At 43.8% G+C, this 22468-nt stretch overlaps 1 protein-coding gene across 1 annotated transcript in view; it reads left to right on the forward strand.

Moving 5' to 3' along the window:
• The window catches only part of LOC311598370 (uncharacterized protein), a gene marked incomplete at its 5' end in the record, with an annotated part of 76334 nt that overhangs the window by 27702 nt on the left and 26164 nt on the right, over positions 1–22468 (forward strand). The window contains 2 exons of the mRNA XM_084783435.1: positions 863–973; positions 21493–21583. Of these exons, the coding sequence (XP_084639561.1) occupies positions 863–973; positions 21493–21583 (202 nt within the window). The remainder of the gene's footprint in view (positions 1–862; positions 974–21492; positions 21584–22468) is intronic.

The following is a 22468-nucleotide window of genomic DNA, read 5'->3' on the forward strand; positions in this document are numbered from 1 at the left end:
TCTCTGCTTCCCACTTGCAAGCATCTCAGAACATGTTGACAGAATGAATGAATAAAGTTGTTTGTTACTTTATCAGGCAAGGCAGGAAACACTTTTTGTGTGTAAGCAGACGTTTGTGACACTACATCTTTATTCAGGCGGTAGGAGATAGGAAGACGAGTGAGGAAGGCAGTTTACTTCTTTTTTTCCACACCGCTAAATATTTGTGTCATTTTTATATTTTCCCTTCTGGGTGTTGCTATGTACCGAGATCAAACACCTCAGAAAGGTACTGTTTACACATACAGCCCTGGGCTACACTATACACTATTCAAATGAGGACAGATTATGCCTCACAAAGTTTCTTAAAACTTGGCTATAAATCAGAGGATTTTTTTGAAACAGACAAAGCCATAAAAGTTATCTCAATGAATCACCAGTGTCTTTTTTGTTTGTTTGCTTGTTTGTTTTTGTCTTGAAAATACTACAGGAACTTGCTGAGGTACTCAGTTTTGCCTCCAGTCTCCTGCAAACTCATGTCCAGCAGGACCACATTGGGACTGTCTCCATTCAGGCCCGGTCACTCGTCTCTGAATTGTCACTGAGCCCCCTGCTTGCTCCCTTCCCCTCCCCCAGCCCCCCCTCCCCCGTTCTAAGACTCCCTTTCATACAGAAAATCTTTGTTTACGGCATTATCTAACTTCTCTCTCCTGCCCTTTTCTCATGGTTCCCCCAACAGAGTACAGTCCCTCCCAACAGACAACCCCAGACTTAGATTACTCATATAATAATAAACTTTTGACTTGATGGTGATGTAAAAGTGATAAATATTCTGGAATAATCACACTCCAAATTTTGAGCTTTGATTTTTTTTTCCCCCCAGAGGAGAAACTCTCAGCATGGTACACTATGACGATGCAGCGCAGTGGCGGTGAACCACAGCTCACAAGTCAACAACAGTGGTTCTGCACATGCTATGTGGTTAATGCATCAGGTAGGAGAGTTACGTGTGTTTTCAGCTTCCTGTGGGCCTGTGAGGGCATAGGCCCATTGCTCTCTGAGGATCACCTGTATTGGTTTATGTGTCTGTTTCTTCTTCTTCTTCTTCTTCTTCTTCTTCTTCTTCTTCTTCTTCTTCTTCTTTTTTTTTTTGGTTTTTTGAGACAGGGTCTCTCTGTGTTAGCCTTGGTTGTCCTGGACTCACTTTGTAGACCAGGCTGGCCTCGAACTCACAGCGATCCGCCCACCTCTGCCTCCCGAGTGCTGGGATTAAAGGCGTGCACCACCACGCCCGGCCTGTTGTTTCTTCTTCTTCTTCTTCTTCTTCTTCTTCTTCTTCTTCTTCTTCTTCTTCTTCTTCTTCTTCTTCTTCATTTATTTATTTATTTTGGTTTTTTTTGAGACAGGGTTTCCCTGCATTGCCTTGGCTGCCCTAGACTCAGTTTGTAGACCGGGCTGGCCTCGAACTCACAGCGATCCGCCCACCTCTGCCTCCCGAGTGCTGGGATTAAGGGCGTGCGCCACCACACCTGGTTTTGGTCTGTTTCTTCTTAATGGAACTAGAATCCTCTGACACTGTGTTCTTCCTAATCTGATTCTCTTTACTTGGAGCTGGTGGCCAGCATTGAAGTAAGATGTTTAATTAACGCTTAATACTTTACCCTGCTGTTAAATTGAAGGCAAAACTGGCAGCTGGTAAGTTTTGTAGTCCGTAAGAGCATAATTGTAAGCATGTTTTTATCTGACAACAATGAATGCTAATTTTTCCAAAACTTGTACAGAACAGATTGTTTCTAGTAGATAATGTACATGAACTTCAGCAGTTAAATATAAGTTCCATACAATTTAAGATTTTGGAAGAGAATCAATTCTCACAAAGACTTGTTAAAATACTTAAGACCAAAAAAAAAAAAACAAAAAAAAACCCAACTCAGATTGCATTAAATTAAAAACCTCATACACTGCTAGAGAAAAAGATTAACACAGTGAAGAGACAACCTAGGGGCTAGGAAAATATTTGCATACCCTATCCAATACAGATGTAATATTCAACATTTATAAAGAATTCTTATAACACAAAAGCAGAAAAAATTCAGTTAAAAGATAGGCAAAGGACCTGTGCAGACAGTTCTGCAAAGAAGGTGTAAAAGTGGTCAGTATCATCAATACCACATTCTTCAGAAAAATGCAAATTCAAACCACTATGAGACACCACTTTACACTCCCTAGGAAGGCTACTGCCAACTGGTAGCAAAGACCGGAAGAACAGGAAATGCTAGCAGTAGGTGTAGGTGGGGGATGGGAGTGGAGTGGGGTGCTCATTGGTACAGCTATCATGTAAAATAATAAGTGATGCTTAAAGAAATTAAAAATGGGACTATGATATGGTCCAGCAATGCTTCTCTGAAAGTGTGCAGAGCGACCGGCTTGTGGAGAGTTCTGCAGTCCTGTGTTTATAGCCAAGACAGTCAATGTACCCATCAGTAGCCAAATATAAGGAAACTGTGACATATATAAACATTATTCAGCCTTTAAAGAGGAGATCCTGATCTGGGCAGTGGTGGTGCAGGTCTTTAATCCCAGCACTCGGGAGGCAGAGGCAGGCTGATCTCTGTGAGTTCGAGGCCAGATAGTCTACAGAGTGAGTTCTAGGACAGCCAGGGCTAAAACAGAGAAACCCTGTCTCAAAAAAACAATAAAATAAAATAAAGAGGAGATTGTCATTTACTACGGCATGAATGGAGCTGAGTGAAATTATGCTAAATGAAGCATACCAAACCAGAGAGAAAATACTATAAGCTCTCACTTAACCGTGGAATCTGAGGAATGAAAGTCACATGCATACATGGTAGATAACACTTATCTCTAGGAGTGGAATTAGGGAGGAAATAAAAGGCACTGGGGAAATACAGGTCAAAGGACACAGTGGGGGCAGGTGTAAGATGAACAAGCATCAAGAGCGAAAATACAACGGGACAACTGTTGTTAATCATACTATACAGGATTGTAGATGGTAAATATGCTAAATTTATTTAATTGAAGCAACCATTTACCACTACATACACCACATAATATCATGTTGCAAACCTCAAATATTGATAATGAAATGTATTTAAAAGGAAGAAACAAACACCTTTAAAACGAACTTTTCCCCCAAGACAGACATGATGGTCCATGCCTGTAATCACAGAACTCTGGGCAGAGGCAGGATTAAAGAGCTCAAGGTCCCTCAATGCGTAGCCAGTAAGAAGCCGACCTGACCTACAGTGTCTCACAAACAAATAAACAAACAAACAAACAAACAAACAGCAACCAAAATCCAACAACAAGAAGCAGTAGCAACATCTCATAAATACTGGAGGTCAAAGGAAACACTAGAAAACATTTACGTGTTTCTAGTGCCGATACAGAAAAACAACACACCACTCAGGTCTACGGCTCATGGACAATTTTAAGTTATATGTCTTAGAAAAACTATTCCACATGCTGTTTTAGCCAGAACCCTCTAAAGAAAGGAAGCCAAACACAAATTGCTCTATTTAAGTGTCTCAAGAAGGAAAATTTCAGTTTGGTAACTGTACTACACGTTGTGTAAGAGACCACGAGTGTCAGAGAGAGAGAAAAGATAAAAGCGGTTGTAATTAAAATAACCCTTTCCCAGAGCCCTGGGTCACATCGGGGCCAGGGCCAAAATAAGCAAGGCTACTGATTTTTACCAGGGTCATGTTTGGAGGTTGTTTTTATCATAGCCCTTGCTAAATAAATAAATAAATAAATAAATAAATAAATATCATAATTTAAGCACATAAGGGCTCTGAACATTTAGTGGCCTCCATGTGCTTCCCATTAGAGGCAGAAGAAGAAATGCTGCGGTGGCTCCGGAAAACTGAATAGTGATTTTCAGATCCTGTTCCAACGTGGCGGAAAGATGCTGTGCCAACCTAGACGTCAGGAAGGCCTGGGTCACTCCAAAGAAGAGGGGCACGGTCACACAGAGAACCCCTGAGTTGGTGGCCCACTCTCATTGTTTTCCATCTGGCTGGCCTTAAAATGCCTGCCTATTTTATTCAATGCAGCAACATATTCCCCATAAGATCTCTTCCTAGCTGATGTCCCTAGAAAGAGCCTGCCCGTTCTTTCTTTATTCACCCAGTTCAGTGAATCCTCTTCTTTGCCTCCCATCTGCAACCAGGACGGTATGGCAGCACCAATGACCTAGCCAAATACAGCATCACTGTTAGCTATGTGTCTAATACAACTCCCTTTTCCTCACTAAACACTTGTCCAGCTAAAGATTCACTTCCTGTGCCATAATAGCACATAGATGTGTGCCCAGTGGCACTGGAATAAGCCTTTTATTTCCTGTCACAATGAGGCAGGATCATCTGGGAGCTGCAAGACTGGACACTGTGGGAGGCACAGCAGAAAGACAGATTTCAGCGTGGTCTGTAACAATGCGTGAAACCAGCTTTCCCTTTCCATACTGTGTGGAAGACAGTCTCTGCTTGCTTTAGCAATGGCTATTTGGATCTTCCGCAACTTGTATCTGAACATATTATTTCATCCATCAAATCAGATGATGGAGGTGGAGGCTTAATCTGGGACATGTAGACAGAAGCCAGGGTTGTGGGCTGCCAGAGTAAAGGAATGCTAGTATCATAGATTGGGAGAGATTGAAGGTATTTATGTTTTCTTTCTTTCTTTCTTTCTTTCTTTCTTTTTTTCTTTTCTTTTCTTTTTTAGTTTATTTAATTTTAGTTTATGTGCACTGGTGTGAGGGTGCCAGATCACATGGAACTGAAGTTACAGAAAGTCGTGAGCTGCCATGTGGGTGCTGGGAATTGAACCTGGGCCTTTTGGAAGAGCAGACCGTGCTGTTAACCATTGAGCCATCTCCCCAGACATTTTCTTTTCATTTTTTCTTTTTTTCTTTTTTGGTTTTTCCAGACAGGGGTTTTCAAGACTTGACTTACTCTGTAGACCAGGTTGGCCTCAAACTCACAGAGATTTGCCTGCCTCTGCCTCCCTAGTGCTGCGATTAAAGCCATGTGCCACAACCACCAGACTTTTCTTACCATTCTAAAATGCCACATTATTACTCAGTTCTCATGCAGTTTTGGGTGAGCTGCAGGAAATGAAATTGAGAATTTCCATTTTAAAACATGAGTGTTCATGCAAGGACTCACTGACATTATAACTTCATTCCTTTGATGTAAGAAAGTTCTTGCCACACTAAGAGTTTCTTGCCAGCTATCCTACCTTGATTAGTTTTTTTGTTTGTTTGTTTTTGTTTTTTTAGTAAACTTGTATAATTTAACAGAATGTTCAGCTGAGAAAAAAATCACATTGGTTTAGAATACTTTGCCGGTTCTGACAGTATAGGCCAATAATCCCAGCTACCCAAGAGGCTAAACAGAGGATTGACAGGTTAACAAAACCAGTCTAGCTGGGTGTGGCGTTGCCCACCTTCAATTCCAGAGGTAGGCGGATCTCTGAGTTTGAGGCCAATCTGGTCTGTGAAGTGAATTCCAGGACAGCCAAGGGCTGCTTGGAGAAACCCTGTCTTGAAAAACAAAAACAAAAACAGTTCAAGGCCAGTCTATTCAAATTACAAACTCCTGTCTTGAAATAAAAGGTAATAGAGGCCAGGTGTATGGCTTACTGATGGAGTGCTCACCAGCAGGTACGCGGTCCTAGGTTAAACTTCACTACTATGCCGGGCATGGTGGCACACGCCTTTAACCTCAGGATTTGGGAGGCAGAGGCAGGTGGATCGCTGTGAGTTCGAGGCCAGCCTGGTCTACAAAGTGAGTCCAGGACAGCCAAGGCTAACACAGAGAGATTCTGTCTTGAAAAACCAACCAACCAAGCAAACAAAAAACAAAAACAAAAAAACAACTAAACAAACAAACAAAAAACCAATTTCATTACTACAAGAAAAATTAATGAAAGAAAATAGAGTTTCTTATATCAGGATTTGTATAACCTGGCATCTCTTAGGAAAGTTCTACCCTAGAGTCTCAGCTGTAGGCTACTTGCTGCTGGTTACTCAGGTAGAAGATTTAAGCAAGACTTTCAAGTGGGTTTCATAATTATTCTTTGCGATTTGTGCTTTACATGCTATTTTCTGTAATAATTGTCCAAGTGCTAACAAGCAGGTTCCTACAGACACAGCCCATATTTCTTTTAAAAACAGAGAAACTAAAACACTCCAAAGTGGTACCATCTGACTGGTCATGAATTATGAATGCTTGCTCACTCCTGGAGCACAGCCCGGCCCCAGGCTCCTACCAACACACAATTATACCAGGCCCACGATGTCAAAGCCATCCTCTGTTCTGACTTCAGATTTAGACTGTGTGAGTCTAAGCCTATGTCCTCCTATGTCAAAATGCAAATGGTTCAGAAGAAGTGAATGCTAAAGGCAGAGCGTTCATCTTCCTTTAACTTTCTGGTTTAGCAGCGTGCCCACCAATTCGTATAGAAAGGGAGCGGATCCATCACATAAGCATGCACACTGCTGACAACAGCCAACATGGACTGCGTTGTTTCTGAGCACTGTGTGCTCTGTTAGTCTTCACCAGTCTGTGAGGTTGGGTCTTAAAAACGTCAAGCATTTAGCGAGTTCTAGGATCATCCAAAGGCCAGATTCACAGAATGTAGTCACAAAAACCCTAGACTCCATGTCCCCCAGTGGAGCCCAGCCTGTGCTTGTCAGAGATATTGAAGTCTTAAAAAGTCTTATGGAGAAAGTACCAATATACTACAGTAAGAGTCAACCAAAGGGTACTTAAATACATGTAGGAGGCCGTGGCCTAGAAAAGGATGGTAGAAAAGGCCTAAGGAAAAGAACTTAACCTCAGCTATTAAGAGTGCAGTCATACATGCAAATAGAGTGCTTATATATACAAATACACAAATAAATACATCTTAAAAAAAAAAGAGTTGTAAAGGCAACCAGGCAGTGGTGGCATACGCCTTTATTCGCAGCACTTGGGAGGCAGAGGCAGGTGAATCTTTGTGAGTTTGAGGCCAGCCTGGTCTACAGAATGAGTTCCAGGACAGCCAGAGCTGTGACACAGAGAAATTCTGCCTCAAAACAAACAAACAAACAAACAAACAAGAGTTGTAAAGACAGGAGCTAAGGAGATGATGCAGCTGATATGTTCCTGTCAAGCATGAGGAACTAAGTTGGGACCACTAGTACCCATGTGTTAAAACCCTGGTGGTGGCAGGCAGGTGCTGTAACCCCAGCGCTGGGGATAGGGCCAGAGACAGGCAAATGCCTGACCATTGGTAAATTCATGACCAATAGGTCCTGTGAGAAATCCTGTGTGGACAACAACAAAAGGGTAGAGTGTCATACGGGAAGCCATCCATTCAACATCAGCCTCCACACACACCCACAAGACGACATATGTGCACTACAGACACCACACTTGTGCCAACAGAGCTGTCAGGAGAGAGGAACTGCTGCTCTGTACAGAACAACAATCCTCACAGGGGGAGAGGCAAGATGCTCCTGGATATCCAGGTGTCACGAGTCTAGAGCTAAAGAGATGGAATGGGAGATTCGCCTGGTGAGATAAGTGCAGACTAGGTCTTGAGCTTTACCTTAAAGACAATGCACAGCCATTAAAGTTCATGATGGCCGTGAGTATGCGGGGAGAAAAGAACGCCCAGACCTAAAGCCAGATTTTGAGAAATTAACTAACTTTACACAAAGACACTTAAAAGTGATGGAAACTTGAAAGTTAGAAGCTTGACTGTTTCCTACCATTTTTCTCTTAATTCACAAGCTTTCAACATCTTCAAGTCTGAGCAACTTGGGGCCCTGAGGCCCCTTCTCATGACCACATCCTCCATCCCAGAGTTCGTGTGCCTGTACCCACATTAGGGTTTTCAGGGGTACTGTTCCATTGTAGCGGCTATTGAAGAGCTGGGAATCTGTACCCTCCTGTGGGGTGTGTGTGTGTGTGTGTGTGTGTGTGTGTGTGTGTGTGTGTGTGTGTGTATACCGGTGCACATGTGTTTACAGGGGGTACAGAAATTGATGTTGAGTGTTTTCTTGGATAGCTTTCTCCTTCCTTTTTTCCTTCCTTCCTTCCTTCCTTCCTTCCTTCCTTCCTATCTCTCACTTAAGCTCACCCATTCAGCACGACTAGCTATCCATGACGTTCCAGGAATCTGCTTCCACCTCCCCAGTGCTAGGATTAGGGGTCAAGCACCAAAGCTTTTATGTGGATTTTGAGTACTCAAACTCAGCTCCTCATGGCTTCATGGCAAGCATGTCACTTACTGAGCCATCTGCCTATCTGAGGAGATCTGCATTTGTCCTGTTTTCATATATCCTGAGACTCATTTTACTTTTCCTCTAAAGCAATATTGTATAGAATTGAAATTTCCTTGCAAGTAGGGGTTGCAAGGGATGCTGTCCTGCTAAAAAATCTCCATTGCCTTGTTAAATGCTAGTAGGGTTGCCTTGACATCAGCCTCTGGGTATAGTTGAGTAGATTGAGGCTCTGAGGAATAAGACACTGGTCCAAACTTACCCAGGTACTAAGTTCTTGGCTGAAAGGCAAGAGTCTATTCCCAGAAAGGGAACTTGTCAAAGATCCTTCCCAGTTTCCTCTGATTGGGTTCCTGTCCCCAGCAAAAGAAAAAAAAGGGAAGGAACTTGAAGGAAACAGCCTTAACTCAAAGAAAGCTTTTCTTGGAGTGATATAAGAGTGCACCATCATTCCTCATGGTTTGAACATCCTTCTGTTAATTGGCACACATCTACTGTACATGAAGCTGGCTTTCAGGAGGACATGTATCCAGGCATGTGAGTTTTGACTGTATTTACTCCATATCCTTCCCTTTGTCATTGGTACCTCACTAGACCCCTTCCTACCCTCCATCTCAGTTATATTTTCATGTGCACCCACATGTGTGCAATGGTTCTTTTATTCATACAAAAGCTAGGGTCTGTAAATGAGAGAAAATGTTGTCTTTCGAACATCGCTTATTACACCTACCATGACCAGTTCTATCCATTTTCCTGTAGAAGGAATGTATCATTCCCCACACTGAGTTGTGTATGTATGCCACACTTGTCATCTCGGCTAACTTGGCCACTGTGAGCAGGGCCACAGGGAGCATGGATGTGTAGCTATCACTAACATCGTGACCTAGATTTCCTTGGGAATATTCCCGGGAGTGGTTACCTACCTCACTATTAAAAAGCCCCATAAAAGTCAATGTTTCAGCAAAAGGAAATACATTTTTCATTTCTAACTCAACCCCATTTCTCTCCTCTACTTTGTTTTTATTATGTTTTCTACATCTGGTTAGAGGCTTTATTAAGATATCTGAATTTTACTTGGATTAAAAGGGTAAGAAACAAACGGTAGCAGAAGATCTGAATTCTAATGTGATGTTAGGTCCTTTGGATGCTTAAACGAAGCAGCTCTTAGCTCTTGTCCTTGAAAAATTGTTACATTTATTTATTATGAGTGCTTGTTGGGAGGGGTCTGGCCATGGTACATGTTTGGAAGTCCGAGGACAACTTTCAGGAATTGGTTCTTTCCTTCCCCCATGGGAGAGACCTGGGAACCCAATTCCCATGAGAGCTGGTGGAATTGTTAGATAGCTACACATCCGTGTTCCCCGTGGGCCCTCTTAACAGCTGACAAGTTAGAGATTCGCCTAGATGAAGCATGTGGCAAACACTCACAACTCAGCTGTCATGGAAAATGTTTGTGGTCTGCAGGAAGATGAATGGAACTGGAGATCCTGGCAGGTGCAATGAGCCACATACAGAAAGACAAATACCATATTTTCTTTCATTTACATATCCCAGATTTTATATAAATACATAAAATCCTTATCAGTAAAGGCAGTAAGTGCCTTTGCCTGATGAGTCATCTGGCCATCTTGTCCTTTGAGTGCTCAGAAGAGAGTCGCTCCCAACAGGAAGGATGAAAGGCCCATGGAGATCAGGCCCGGGAGCAGCCTCAGGAGCAGCCTCAGGAGCAGCCACGGGAGCAACCACGGGAACAGCCCAGGAAGAACTTGACAGTTTTCCTTTAGAACTAGAAGCATTGCTTTAAAAAGCACTGGAAAATGCTCTGAGCTCTTGTGTTTGCTTTTCAAGTCATCTAACTCCAGTTTCTATATGGTCTAGTGACAGGTTAGGATGAATCAAACTACGTAGTGGTTTCTTATATAGTCATATTTATTTATATATGTATTACCCATTATTATGATAGCCTCCCTGCACTTGATCTCAGTTTTTGAAATTGTGTTCTTTGAGATATTGATTCTTTAACTGTACTGTTAACTTTTCCTGTAACTTTTTTTTTTAGAAGTTAGCTTTTAATCTTGTTAGATTGTGTTTCAACAAGAAAGAGCAATATAATTATATTTCAAAGAACTATGGGTATAGTGACAGTCCCTTAACTATAAAACACAATTAAATGGGTTAAAATAATTCTGCATGTTGAAGATAATTCAATTTTACAATAGTCAGTTCTCAAATAAAGGAAACATTATTCAATTTCAGCAGGCCAAAAAAAAAAAAAAATCTGTTCCTGAAAATGCTATAAAACTCAAGTCTGGTGTCATTAAACTTTTAAAAAGTGAGACCAGGGTTAAGGATAAGATTTCACAACCTTATTCCATTAAAGAATAGGATATGGCAAATACTCTATAAAATTGAACTCACAACTTAGAGTAGGCAGGGTCAGAAGACAAAAGAGAGACCGGGGAGGAGAGGGGAGGAGTTGGAGATGGAGAGAGTCCTCCCTCTTTTGCTGTGTCTCCAAGTGGAGCAGACCCATCACTCTACGAAGGAAGCGAGTCTGTAGGGAGGGAAAAGTCCGTGCTAAATCTCTTAGATCAATTTGGAAACCAGAAAGGACAGTTTTGAGAACAGGTGTTTTGGTGTCTCTTCTCGATGCTATAACAGAACTTTAGACAGGCACAATTTAAGGAGAGAAGAGTTTGTTTCATAGTTTGGCTCATAGTTTGAGAGTGTGGAGCAGGGACAGCGACAGGAGCTCGGGGCCACATCACACCTGCATGAGGGAGCAGGGAGAGATGGACACTCATGCTCAGCTGCCCTGGTCTCCTCTTACTCCCTCCACTCCCCGCTCTTGTTTTCTCTTCACCTTCCCTTCTCTGCCCTCCTCTGTTTAGTGCTATAGCTGGGGTAGTGCCACCTTGATAGAGAATCTCTCCCTTCTCTGAGAAGCTTCTTTGGAAATGGCTTCCAAGATACAACAATAGGATTGTCTCTTAGGCTGGGTGTGGTGGCCCACGCCTTTAATCCCAGCCCTCAGAACGCAGAGGTGAGGCAGGCAGATCACTGCAAGTTTGAGGCCAGCCTGGTCTACAAAGCTAGTCCAGGATAGTCAGAGCTTGATAAACAGAGAAACCCTGTCTTAAAAAACCAAAAAAACTAAACCAAAACAAAAGATTGTTTCTTTGGAGCTTCTTAATTAAGTCAAGTTAACAATGGAGTTTAACTATCATGTCAGGGGTGGAGAGACTGTCACTTGCCACAGTTTACCAACTCTTTTAACTGGTCTTTTTCATATTTATCTTATCAAATTCTCACAATCCCAGAGGGTAGACCTCACATTAATGATTTCTCAGATACTGGTAATCTTTCTTTCTGGTAGTCTTTGGTGACACAATTTATCAATTAATTTACTGAGGGGGGGTGTGACTTTATAAATGCATGATCTAGGCTTATTTGGAAAGACTTCTAATGACTTTTCCCTTGCTGTACTCAGGATAGAAGAATGGGTTTCGGACATTCATTTGTATTAATGAATTATGTACACAAGAGAATGGATGGCATTCTTTGATTGTGATGCTTGAGGCAGATCCTGCAGGGGACTTATAAACTGTGGAAGCTCAAGAAAGGGTGGCCGGAGAGTGGAAAGGAGCACACAGGCAAGAGGGGAGACACGAGAAGTTAAAGGAACAAGAAGGAAGAGAAAATAGCATGAAATACCACATGTATCTCATTACCCTTTCTTCCACCCGACCCCACCCTTATGATCTCTTCCTCCCTCACAAGATCCCCTTTCTAGTTTCATAACCTAAACACACACACAGACACACACACATACAGACACACACACACACACACACTTTAATCTAGGGTTTGCATCCAAGAGAAAACACGCAGTGCCAGTCTTTCTGAGTCCTCCTTGTTTTGCCTAATGGTTTCCAATTCCATCTATTTTCCTGCAGATGTTGAGACTTTATTTTTCCTTATGGTTGTATAAAATTCCATTGTGTATATATACACCCTATGTTCTTTATTTATTTATCTGTTGATGGACATGTAGGCTGGTTCTATTTTATTGTGGATATCTTAACAATAACCATGGAAGTACAATATGTCTGTGATGGGATTTTGAGTTCTTCGGGTATATTCTGGCTCATCTTATGTCCACTTGACACAAACAAGTGCTGGGATTAAAGGTGTGTGCCACCACGCCTGGATATTATGTTTCTTTTTTTAACATATACATTTATATTATTACACATAAGTAAAATAAACTACATACAGCAGAAAGAACCACGAGACAATCAGGAATTATATAAATGTTATATTCATAGTGATTGGGCCATTTGTATTTGGCAACCTTGAAGTAAACATCTTTCCTATCTTGTTGGGTCTAAATTTCTGAATGGAGATTAATATCTATTATATCTCATCTCTATAACTTAAAACATCTATCTTGATCTAAAAATATCCTAACCCTTAACCTACTAAGCTTAATGGAAAGACTAAATTATCTGGTCTTCAAACTCATTGGAGACTTGAGAAGGGCTAAAACATAAATACCTGAGTGAACCCAGAATGCAACTTAGCAGCTTCCAAAATGAAAAAATGACTGAGACAGTTTACTGCCTGAACAGTCACCCAACACTTTATATAATGTTGGAGCATCATATGACAGACATATTTATAAGGTAGGAACTATTGAGGACATGCCTACCCTGTCTTGGCAGAATTTGGGCCATTGACTCTGCCTGCATCTAAACTTGCCCATTTTTAGGCAGAATTCTGTTTGTGGCAGAAACAAGGACATTTTGCCCAGTGGCTTGTTTGTCACATTTGAAGCCAATTCCATAAGGATGTTCATCTTCTTCTTTGAGGCAGGCTGGGTGTTGCCAGGAGTTAACTTGTCTTGTCAGAGAATCTTTAGCATAATAAAAACATCTTTAAATGCCATATTCTGTAGGTCTCTGAGGTTCTGTAAGACCAGTTAACTATTCTACCTCATGTATCTATAGAATCATATCTATCTATTAGACCTAGAGTATATATTCTTGTGATAAAATTAGACTAGTTTTTGACATGAGCATGATTTGCATCAACATACAAAATTCAATACCATTGAATTAAAAAATAACTTTATTTATGAGTAACAATTAGGGCCTTGAGACGAGGAGTAGATTCAATAATCTACCTTTTGTTCTATCCTCCCTCTATATTTCTATATTCCCCTTTCCTTCTTTTTAGCCCCTATTTCTTTACTTACTTCTGACATGGATTCAGGCCTCCTAATGTTGTTCATTTCTACCATGGCAGGGTGGCCTTGCCAGGCCACAGAGGAAGACTTTACAGGTAGTACAGAGGACACTGGATAAGCAAAGGTCAAACCATTAGGGGAGGAGGGCTCCCCTTCCTAAGGACTAGGGGAGGGAGGGAAAGGGAATGAAGGGGAGGATGGGATCTGGAGGGGATGAGGGATGAGGAAGGGGGTAGGATTGGGGGGTGATGAGGGAGGGGGCTTCCATCGGGATGTAAAGAATTCAGACTGCAGAACAAGCAGGTAACTAATGTTGCTAATCCCACTACATGGGAACAGCTCTGAGACTGGCTGAGATATGAAGGTTTATGCTTAGACAAGGCTTCATGTTGGGCACAGATTCTCTGTGACTTATAATTAGAGGCCATTCTTAGTATGGCGTGAAGGAAGATTTGCAGATGTCTTACTTCTGCTCATACAATGAGCAGAGAACCGGCCTTAATTGCTCTGTACATCCTGCACACCTCATACCATCACAGTGTTAGAACTGGATAGTGCTTGTGAGTAATTATGTTTTTAGAACAAAAAAACTGGGCACCGTCGCTGGATCAGACCTGACAGGATTCATTCCTCTCAGCATGCTGGACACTGACATCCTGCATCCTCCATGTTCCAGCCCCAGGTGCCTCAGTTGCTGTTACCCATCAGAACAGGACAGCTTCCAAGACAACGTAGAAAAGTTTCTGATCCCAATTGGTCCAGCTGTCGGAGGCTCAGGAAAAGTTGCAGAATGCTGTCTCCTCTAGGCCGGCTCACGCCTTTCCCACTCCTTGCATAAAGCATAGAGCTGACAGCTCACATAGACATGCTGGCTAGAGAGAGCCAGGCAGCCCCAGCAGCGGGCTGCAGTTTATGGTTTAACTTCTCATTTGCTCTGTGGACTGGGGAGCTTGCTTTACCGACCGTGTTTATTTCTGTTCAAAGCCCTGGAAATAAAAGGGTTGTGCAGATGTTTCCAGAGCGCCCTATAGACTCTTCACCAGGGTCTGTGGTCAGGGTAGCCACCAGTTCAGGAGCGATGACTCACTCTAAACTGGATGTTGCTGCTTCTTAAAATATTGTTTTGCTCTTACTCTCAGGAAAGCTGCTGTGTTCCTCACAAACACTGCTAGGCAGGCGAGGGGGGAGGTGAGCGTGGGTGGGATTATGTGAACTATTCAGTGTGACCAAAGTTTGTTTTAACTACTTTTGTTTAGCTCATTATTTTTAAGATGACCTTTGACCTCAGGAGGATTTCTAAGCTAAGACGTACCTGCTCAGAACTTTGCATTTTACAAAGGATAAAGCTGAGTCCCTGAGTGATTTAAGTGACACTGGCGGGTGTGGTTAGAACCTACGCCACCTATCTGACTTACTAGCCGTGGCCCCCTCACTCTACTCCGTGCCAACTTTTGGGTTTAAAAGCTGAGTTTCTTTGGCTGTTCTTGCTTTTTCTCTTCTCCCCGCTTCATTTCAGATTGATAATAGGGTGCCCTCACCATCTACAATGAAGTGCAGCAGCCCGTTAACTTCTGCCTCATATTTACTCTCATATGCCTCATATACACAATAGTTATATAACCTGACTGTGTCCTAGTGATGGAGCATGTGGAAGAGAAATACTCAACAGAAGGGAACGCAAGCATAGATGAGTAACTGTGGCTCATAAATTAGACATATATATGTGCTCCTTTGATATAAAATTGAAACATGAAAATTGAATTTTCATGGTCGAGTCTGGGAAGATTTGAGGGGGATGAGATGACATACGAGGGTGAAGAGAACATGTGAGAGTTCTACGATAGCGGGGGATGTGACATAGTTAACTATTAAGCTTGTGTGGTCCAGGGTTAGCAGCTGCATGCTACGTGGTACCTGAGGTGTTTATATTCAGATCATTACAATAAAACAGAATATAGAAGTTTATTTCCTGCCGAACAAGCCATTGTAGCTAGTGGTTGCCACAGTGGTTGCCACAGTGGACTGTGCAGATGTGGGAAAGATTCAGACTCACAGGAAGTCAGCTAGACGGCGTGTGAGAGAGGAGGAAGGGCACAGAGGGTGGGGCCAGGGGTGGAGCATAAAGAGGTTGTTCCCCGCCCCCCCCCCCCCCGAAGAAGCAGGCAGCCCTCACAAATGGTGTTAGTTCCATCATTAAAAACAAACAAACAAACAAACACTCCAGAGAGCACCCTTATCCCCTTTTCTATGAGTTTTGACAGAGAGAGAAAATGACTGTCTATGAACTTGCGAACTGCTCCATTACCAGATACCAAATCTTCCTGGTGCCTTGATCTTGAACCTCCAACCTTCAGAACTATGCATACTGAATGGTTATTGTTTAAGTCGTTAAGATTGTTATATCAAGCACTGAAGTCTTTTGTTGTGGTGGTGGTGGTATTTGTTTGGTTGGTTGGTTGGTTTTTCCAGACAAGGTGTCTCTGTGTTAGCCTTGGCTGTCCTGGACTCGCTTTGTAGACCAGGCTGGCCTTGAACTCACATCAGTCTGTCTGCCTCTAGCCTCCCAAGTGCTGGGATTAAAGGCGTGTGCCACCATGCCTTGCTAAGCATTGAAGTCTTGGATAGCAAGCAAAGCAATGTTTAGCAAAAAAAGATTGTACTTGGCCAAGAGAAGCAAGTGATGTGGTACACTGGATTGATTCCTGGGAAGACCCTGAATTTACTGGGCCTTGGATATCTACTATAATATAAGCATTTGTGTAAAAAAAAAAAAAAAGGTTTTTTTTGAGACAGGGTCTCTCTGTGCATCTCTGGTTGTTCTGGAACTCACTCTGTAGACCAGGCTGGCCTCGAACTCACGGAGATCTGCCCACCTCTGCTGGGATTTAAGGCGCGCGACACTGATGCCTGGCTTTTGTGCAAATCTTTAACAGGGATGCCCCTCTGGGCAGAAGCGTCCCTGAGTTATGGACTGGTAGATGCTACATTTTGAAAAGCGGAAAGTGAACCTTTCTCAAAACAATGGAGCTAGCACAAGGATCACTAGTTGCCAGGGTCTGGAGGAAGAAAGGGGTGACTAAGTAGAACTTGAGGGTCTTTAGGAATTGAATTATTCCATGTGACTCAAGAATGGTACACACCTGCCTTCATACATGTGCCCAACCCCACAGAAAGTACATCACAGATGAACACAAAACATGCACTGTGCTCATTGTGTCTAATAACCTACTGTTGACTCATCATCTTCAGGGACTGTATCATACGAATGCAGGCTGTCAATAGTTAGCGCAACTAGAGGTGGGGTGGAAGGGCAGACAAGAGCATATGGATCTCTCTGTGCTTTCTCTTATTCTTTTTTAAACATAAAACTGCTCTAAGTAGTCTATTAACCACAAATGGTCTAACGATTTCCCATCAAATACTTTCAGACACTCAGAATTTGCACTTTTGCACAAGCAGTAACATGACAGCAAAACACAGTAATTCCGTTTCAGCTGATAAATAACATCAGTACTCGCATTTGAATAAATATTTGTCATAGAGAACAAAAACAAAACAGAATAGTGGACTCCCGCCTCCCCCAGTGTCCACAGCATGGTGTCGCTCAGTCCCTCTGGTGACTGAACGCATGCTGTGTGGTTGCTCCTACTTCCTTCCTTCCTTGAACTCTCTGTGCACTGCACAGACCACACAACTGCACATAGAGCTCTCTCCCATGCTACCACTGAGGGTCTCTACCCCAGAGCCGTCACTACAGTGACTGAAGGCAAAGCAGGACAGTCGCAGTGGGAGACCAAGGCTAGAGAAAGAGCCTGCCTAACCATACCTAACCCACAAAGAACACTGTTGTATGGGACAGAGAGTGAGGAGCCACCGTCAGAGATCCAAGACTCTCAGAAGTGGCGGGAAGGCGTAGATAGCAGCCCATAGGCAAAAAGAGAAGCTAAGACCAGTCTTACCATAGCTAGGACTCTGGAGTTGTCTCAGCTGGTCTGGTTCTGTGCAGCAAAGGGCCAGGATCCTCCAGGACGGGTAGATTTGTGGAGAGGACAAGGACTGGAGTGAGACCACAGGGGCAGGCTGTATATAAGGCATGGTCCAGAGGCTGGAAGGAAAGAGGAGAAGAGAAACACATCCCAGCAATGACTGGAATGCATCAGCTATGCAAAACAAAACTCCTGGGAAAACCAAGCCGAGTCTTGGATTGTGGTTCAAGGAACAAGCCATGGCATAAAAGAGCTTTGCCTTCCAGGCCATCGGCTAGCGCCCAACCCAGGGTAGGAGTTAGCAATGTGCCTCAGATGTCACTGTGAGAGGACCGGCTGGGGCCAGCCTAACCTTCTAGTAATCCTGAAAAGAATCGCCCGCTACAATAGGTAATCTTAGCAGCCTGCCTCACAGAGCAAGTGGGAAGCGAGCTCGGAATTGTGATACCAGCTCAATCCCAGCCATGTGAGGGAGCCAATCCGGAAGGGCACTGAAGCAATATGGAAAATTTCGACTGCTTTCTGGATGGGCCAGGCCTTCCCAAGCTTGTTCTTTGACCACCTGGCTCTGAGTCACCTTGGGATCTTGTTACCCACACAGACTCCTGGGGGCCACCTTAGACCAAGCAAGTCTGTATCTTCAGTATGGGATCTGGGTGTCTGAGCACTATGGGAGTCTGAGGACCATGGGTGTCTGAGGACCATGGGTGTCTGAGGACCATGGGTGTCTGAGGACCATGGGTGTCTGAGGACCATGGGTGTCTGAGGACTATGGGTGTCTGAGGACCATAAGTGTCTGAGGACCATGGGAGTCTGAGGACCATGGGTGTCTGAGGACTATGGGTGTCTGAGTATTATGGGTGTCTGAAGACCATGGGTGTCTGAGCACTATGGGAGTCTGAGGAACACAGGTGTCTGAGGACCATGGGTGTCTGAGTATTATGGGTGTCTGAGTATTATGGGTGTCTGAGCACTATGGGAGTCTGAGGACCATGGGTGTCTGAGTTTTATGGGAGTCTGAGCACTATGGGTGTCTGAGCACTATGGGTGTCTGAGCACTATGGGAAGAGCATCATTATCGTCTAAAGGGCTTGGTAGCTATCTTACTGTGCCCTATTGTCATTGGCCTGGAGGGAATGAAGATATTCTAAAGAGACACTCCTGCTTTGCATTTGCTTATCAGACTACTGAAACAAAGGACCCCGAGAAACTGGAATCTCCCTCTGAGCCTCCCAGGAAGCTCTTGAATAGAGAAAAGAAGCCTAAAGCCTGAGGCAGCTAGAGGGGAAATTTTCTCTCAGAAAGAGATTTACAAATTGTTCAACACCTTAAGGGGAAACAATGGGTCAGTAGTGGGTGGCACTGCATCGTCTGGGCCCACTAAGCTGTAATAACCTTGGCCCTCTACTCCAGAGTTTGCAGTTCAGTATCTAGAGTGAGGACTGAGGACTCACATTTCTGAGGAGTTCCTGGGACTTCCTGTTGACCCAGGAACCACACTTTGGGAAGCACTTAATTTAGAGTGCTTCTCTACCTGGCGATGGCTTAAACACTAAACTGCTTCTTGCTCACACGCATCGTTGAGTTGGCTCCCATCCGCCCTGTTACTCAGATGACTAACAGTCATGACCTCTCTCTCACCTTGTTAGATAACTTGTCATTTTAAATGGACAATACTGGGGGAGGGGGGGAGTTCCCCTTCCAGGGCAGTGCTAATCGTGTATATTGTTCTGCTTCCAAATGTTTACATTGTATCAGCCCTGTCCTCCTGTTTGGCAGTGACAGCAACCCCCCATGGTGTGACTTCCAGCTTCACAAACTAAAACCTGACCTTTGCTCTTCTTGCCCTAAGAGATAGTGTGTTTAAAAAAAAAAGCTTACAAAGAAAGAGGAACCCGTGGACACTCTGAAATTTAGAAAGTGTTATTTTGGGGAGGCTTTCTGGGACAGGGTGTCCCTACATCAGCTAGAGGAAGCCAAGCTTTTGATAAACATTGTTTTGCCCTGCACAGATCAAAGGGAGCCATTTATTCAAGGAAGGCATGGGAGCATTTGATGAGGTCCTTCTGCAGACACCCTGTAAACAGGATAAACCCTATCAGTGAAAGCTTAACCCACAGCCAGGCCAGATCCCCAGGAACAATGGAGCAACCAGAACTGTGGGTGGCAAGGAAAGAGGTTCAGTCCTGACAAGATTTGTTTTCTGTCACAGGAGTGGCCTGGCCGTAAGCAGGATTAGACATAATGAGATTATCAGCTCGGGACCAGCAGGCCAGGGACGTAGACTATACTGTTCTGTAATGAAAAGACACAGAAGTAGCTTGTAGGGCGAGAGGATTGCAATCCAAGAGGTAAGGAATCTCCTGCCCAAGTGCCTTCCAGGCAGGGATGCAGCTCTCCTTACAGCAGGGATTCTCAACCTGTGGGTCAAGACCCCTCTGCGGGTTGCATATCAGATATTCTGCAAGTCAGATATTTACATTGCAACTCATAACAGTAGCAAAATCACAGTTATGAAGTAGCAACAAAATATTTTTATGGTTGGGAGTCACCGCCGCATGAGAAACTGTATCAAAAGGTTGCAGCTTTAGGGAGATTGAGAACCACTGTATTAGATGCGGAAGTGTCACAGTTATTGCCCGATAGAAGTAAGAGAGCCAGGGTCTGTCAGGCAAAGCCTGGACACACTGCTGTCAACAGGCTGGGAGGGAGATGCTGCCATCTAAGACCATAACAGCAGAGACCTTGTTTCATAGCCTAGGACATCTCCACCTTCTCCATCTAGCTGAAGGGATCCAGCTAGAAAGTGGTATTTGACAAGTTGGGTACCAAGCACAGAAACAGGTTGGTGGGAATAGGCCACCAATCCCTGGACCTCATTCTGAGAGATGCTGCCTTGTCATAACTCCCAAGAAGGTAAAAATTGGAACCTAGACTCAGGCGAAAGGAATAAAGAATATATGCGTTAGCCACAACTGTACAGAAGTGGGTAGTGTGATGGGTCAGCTTTAATTTTCAACCTGACACCACCTAGAGCTGCTTATGAATAGTCTCAATAATGACCTGTCCACTGTGGGTATATCTGCAGGGGACACAGCCACAGACAGAGGCTTCTCCTGATACTGGCCAGGCAACACTGCTTCTCCTCAGTTTTTTGGGAAGTGTGTTTGGTCAATGCCTTTACCCCCGGCTGCTTGCTGGTTGTGGGCCACCTTGTAATACCCTGTGGCTTACTCCTGGGACACGAGGCTGGCGCTCTGCTGAGGCAATCCATCGGTTTGCTCCTAGAGAACTCTTGAGCAGGCATTTATTCTCAGTATAACTCTTAGGACATGCTGGACCCCCATAACACATTTGCCAAAAGCTCCCCATCAAATACTCCCAATCAAATCCAGCCCCTCTGGGACAGCCATTGGTCCTCCCTGCCGGTAGAAAGGAGTGTGGGTTCCTGGGAGGGAAGAATAGCATCTCCTTGTGTTCCCTCGCTCCTGAGTCTCGTAGCTCACTTTGACTATGGCAAGATGAAAAGGAGTGGCTAGGTGTGCCCCAGGAGCTGGGATTCCAGAAGAGCACACTTTGCCAATGCACCATGGACAAAGAGAAATGGCAGCAAATGAGTCAGGGGCAAAGGCTTTGTAAACGTGTTTTAAGTGATTGATTGTCACAATCCTATTTCTGGAATGATATTTCCTGCTGCCTTTCAACTGTAAGAATTCCATACTCGTCATGTGACTGCAATGTCTAGTTAGCAAGCGATGAGTGCTTCCACACTCCTGCATCCACTCGGCTCATAGGTGCCATTTTTGTGACATCTAGCACCATGAAAACCATCTTCCAATTCCCACTTTGGTCTTCTGTTTCCATCTTGGCATCTGTATCTCTTGGATTATTGCAGTCTTCTGGAAGATGACTTTAGGACCCTTGCTGACCTGTGTTCCTTGTTGATTTTTGCTCTGTTTTCTCTTCACCCCTCTTCTTCTCCTTTTCAGATTCTACACTGATCATCTCATCTGTGGTCTCAGTCACAACTGCTGTAAGGATAACCCCAAATCCAGCACTCAAGCCAGGAAATCCTTCCTAGTATGTATGTATGTATGTATGTATGTATGTATGTATGTATGTATGTATTTTTAGCTTAGTCCTTTGGAACTTGGGAAGGAACAGGTGCCAAGCCACTCTTGGACAAAGTAACAAAGGGTTCTGGGTTGCTGTGGGACACAACATCAGTGTGAAAGGTAGCCTGGGAATCTGGAGGAGGAATTGTACTCAAGAGGGAGAGAGAGTTACAGGCTTGTGTTCTTCCTCTCGCCTATTCATGTGTGGAAACCAACCCCTCTAAGCAGTTGTGTTATGAACTGGGTGCTGTGGTGTTTGCTAGGATTGGATGGAACCACTGGAAAACCTCAACGAATCCTAAGAGGGCTTGCCTCGTCTCCCTACCATGGACACTGAAGATGCTATGAACCCTTAAAGGCAGGCTCACACCTGTCTGCCAGTAACTTGATCTTTGACTTTAAACCTCCAGAACTATAATGAATAAAATGTTGTTTAAGCCACCCAGTCCATGGTACTCTGTCTGTCTGTCTGTCTGTCTGTCTGTCTGTCTGTCTGTCTCTGTGTGTGTGTGTGTGTGTGTGAGTGTGTGTGTGTGTGTGTGTGTGTGTGTGTGTGTGTGCTGATGTGCAGGGGAGTAGAGATAAGACCTTATGCACACTACACAAGGGATACTCCCACTGAGCTCTACTAACAGCTCTTCTGGATTTTAGATCTGGAATCCTGCATTAAGATGAGGAATAAAAGCCTAGTGTGGTGGCGCACGCCTTTAATCCCAGCACTTGGGAGGCAGAGGCAGGCGGATACTCTGTGAGTTCAAGACCAGCCTGGTCTACACAGAAAGTTTAGCACAGCCAGGGCTACACAGAGAAACTCTGTCTCATCAAATCAAAACTAAAAAAAAAACCAAAA

Source organism: Acomys minous (genome assembly GCF_964271855.1).
Source record: "Acomys minous genome assembly, chromosome: 5".
NCBI lineage: Eukaryota > Metazoa > Chordata > Mammalia > Rodentia > Muridae > Acomys > Acomys minous.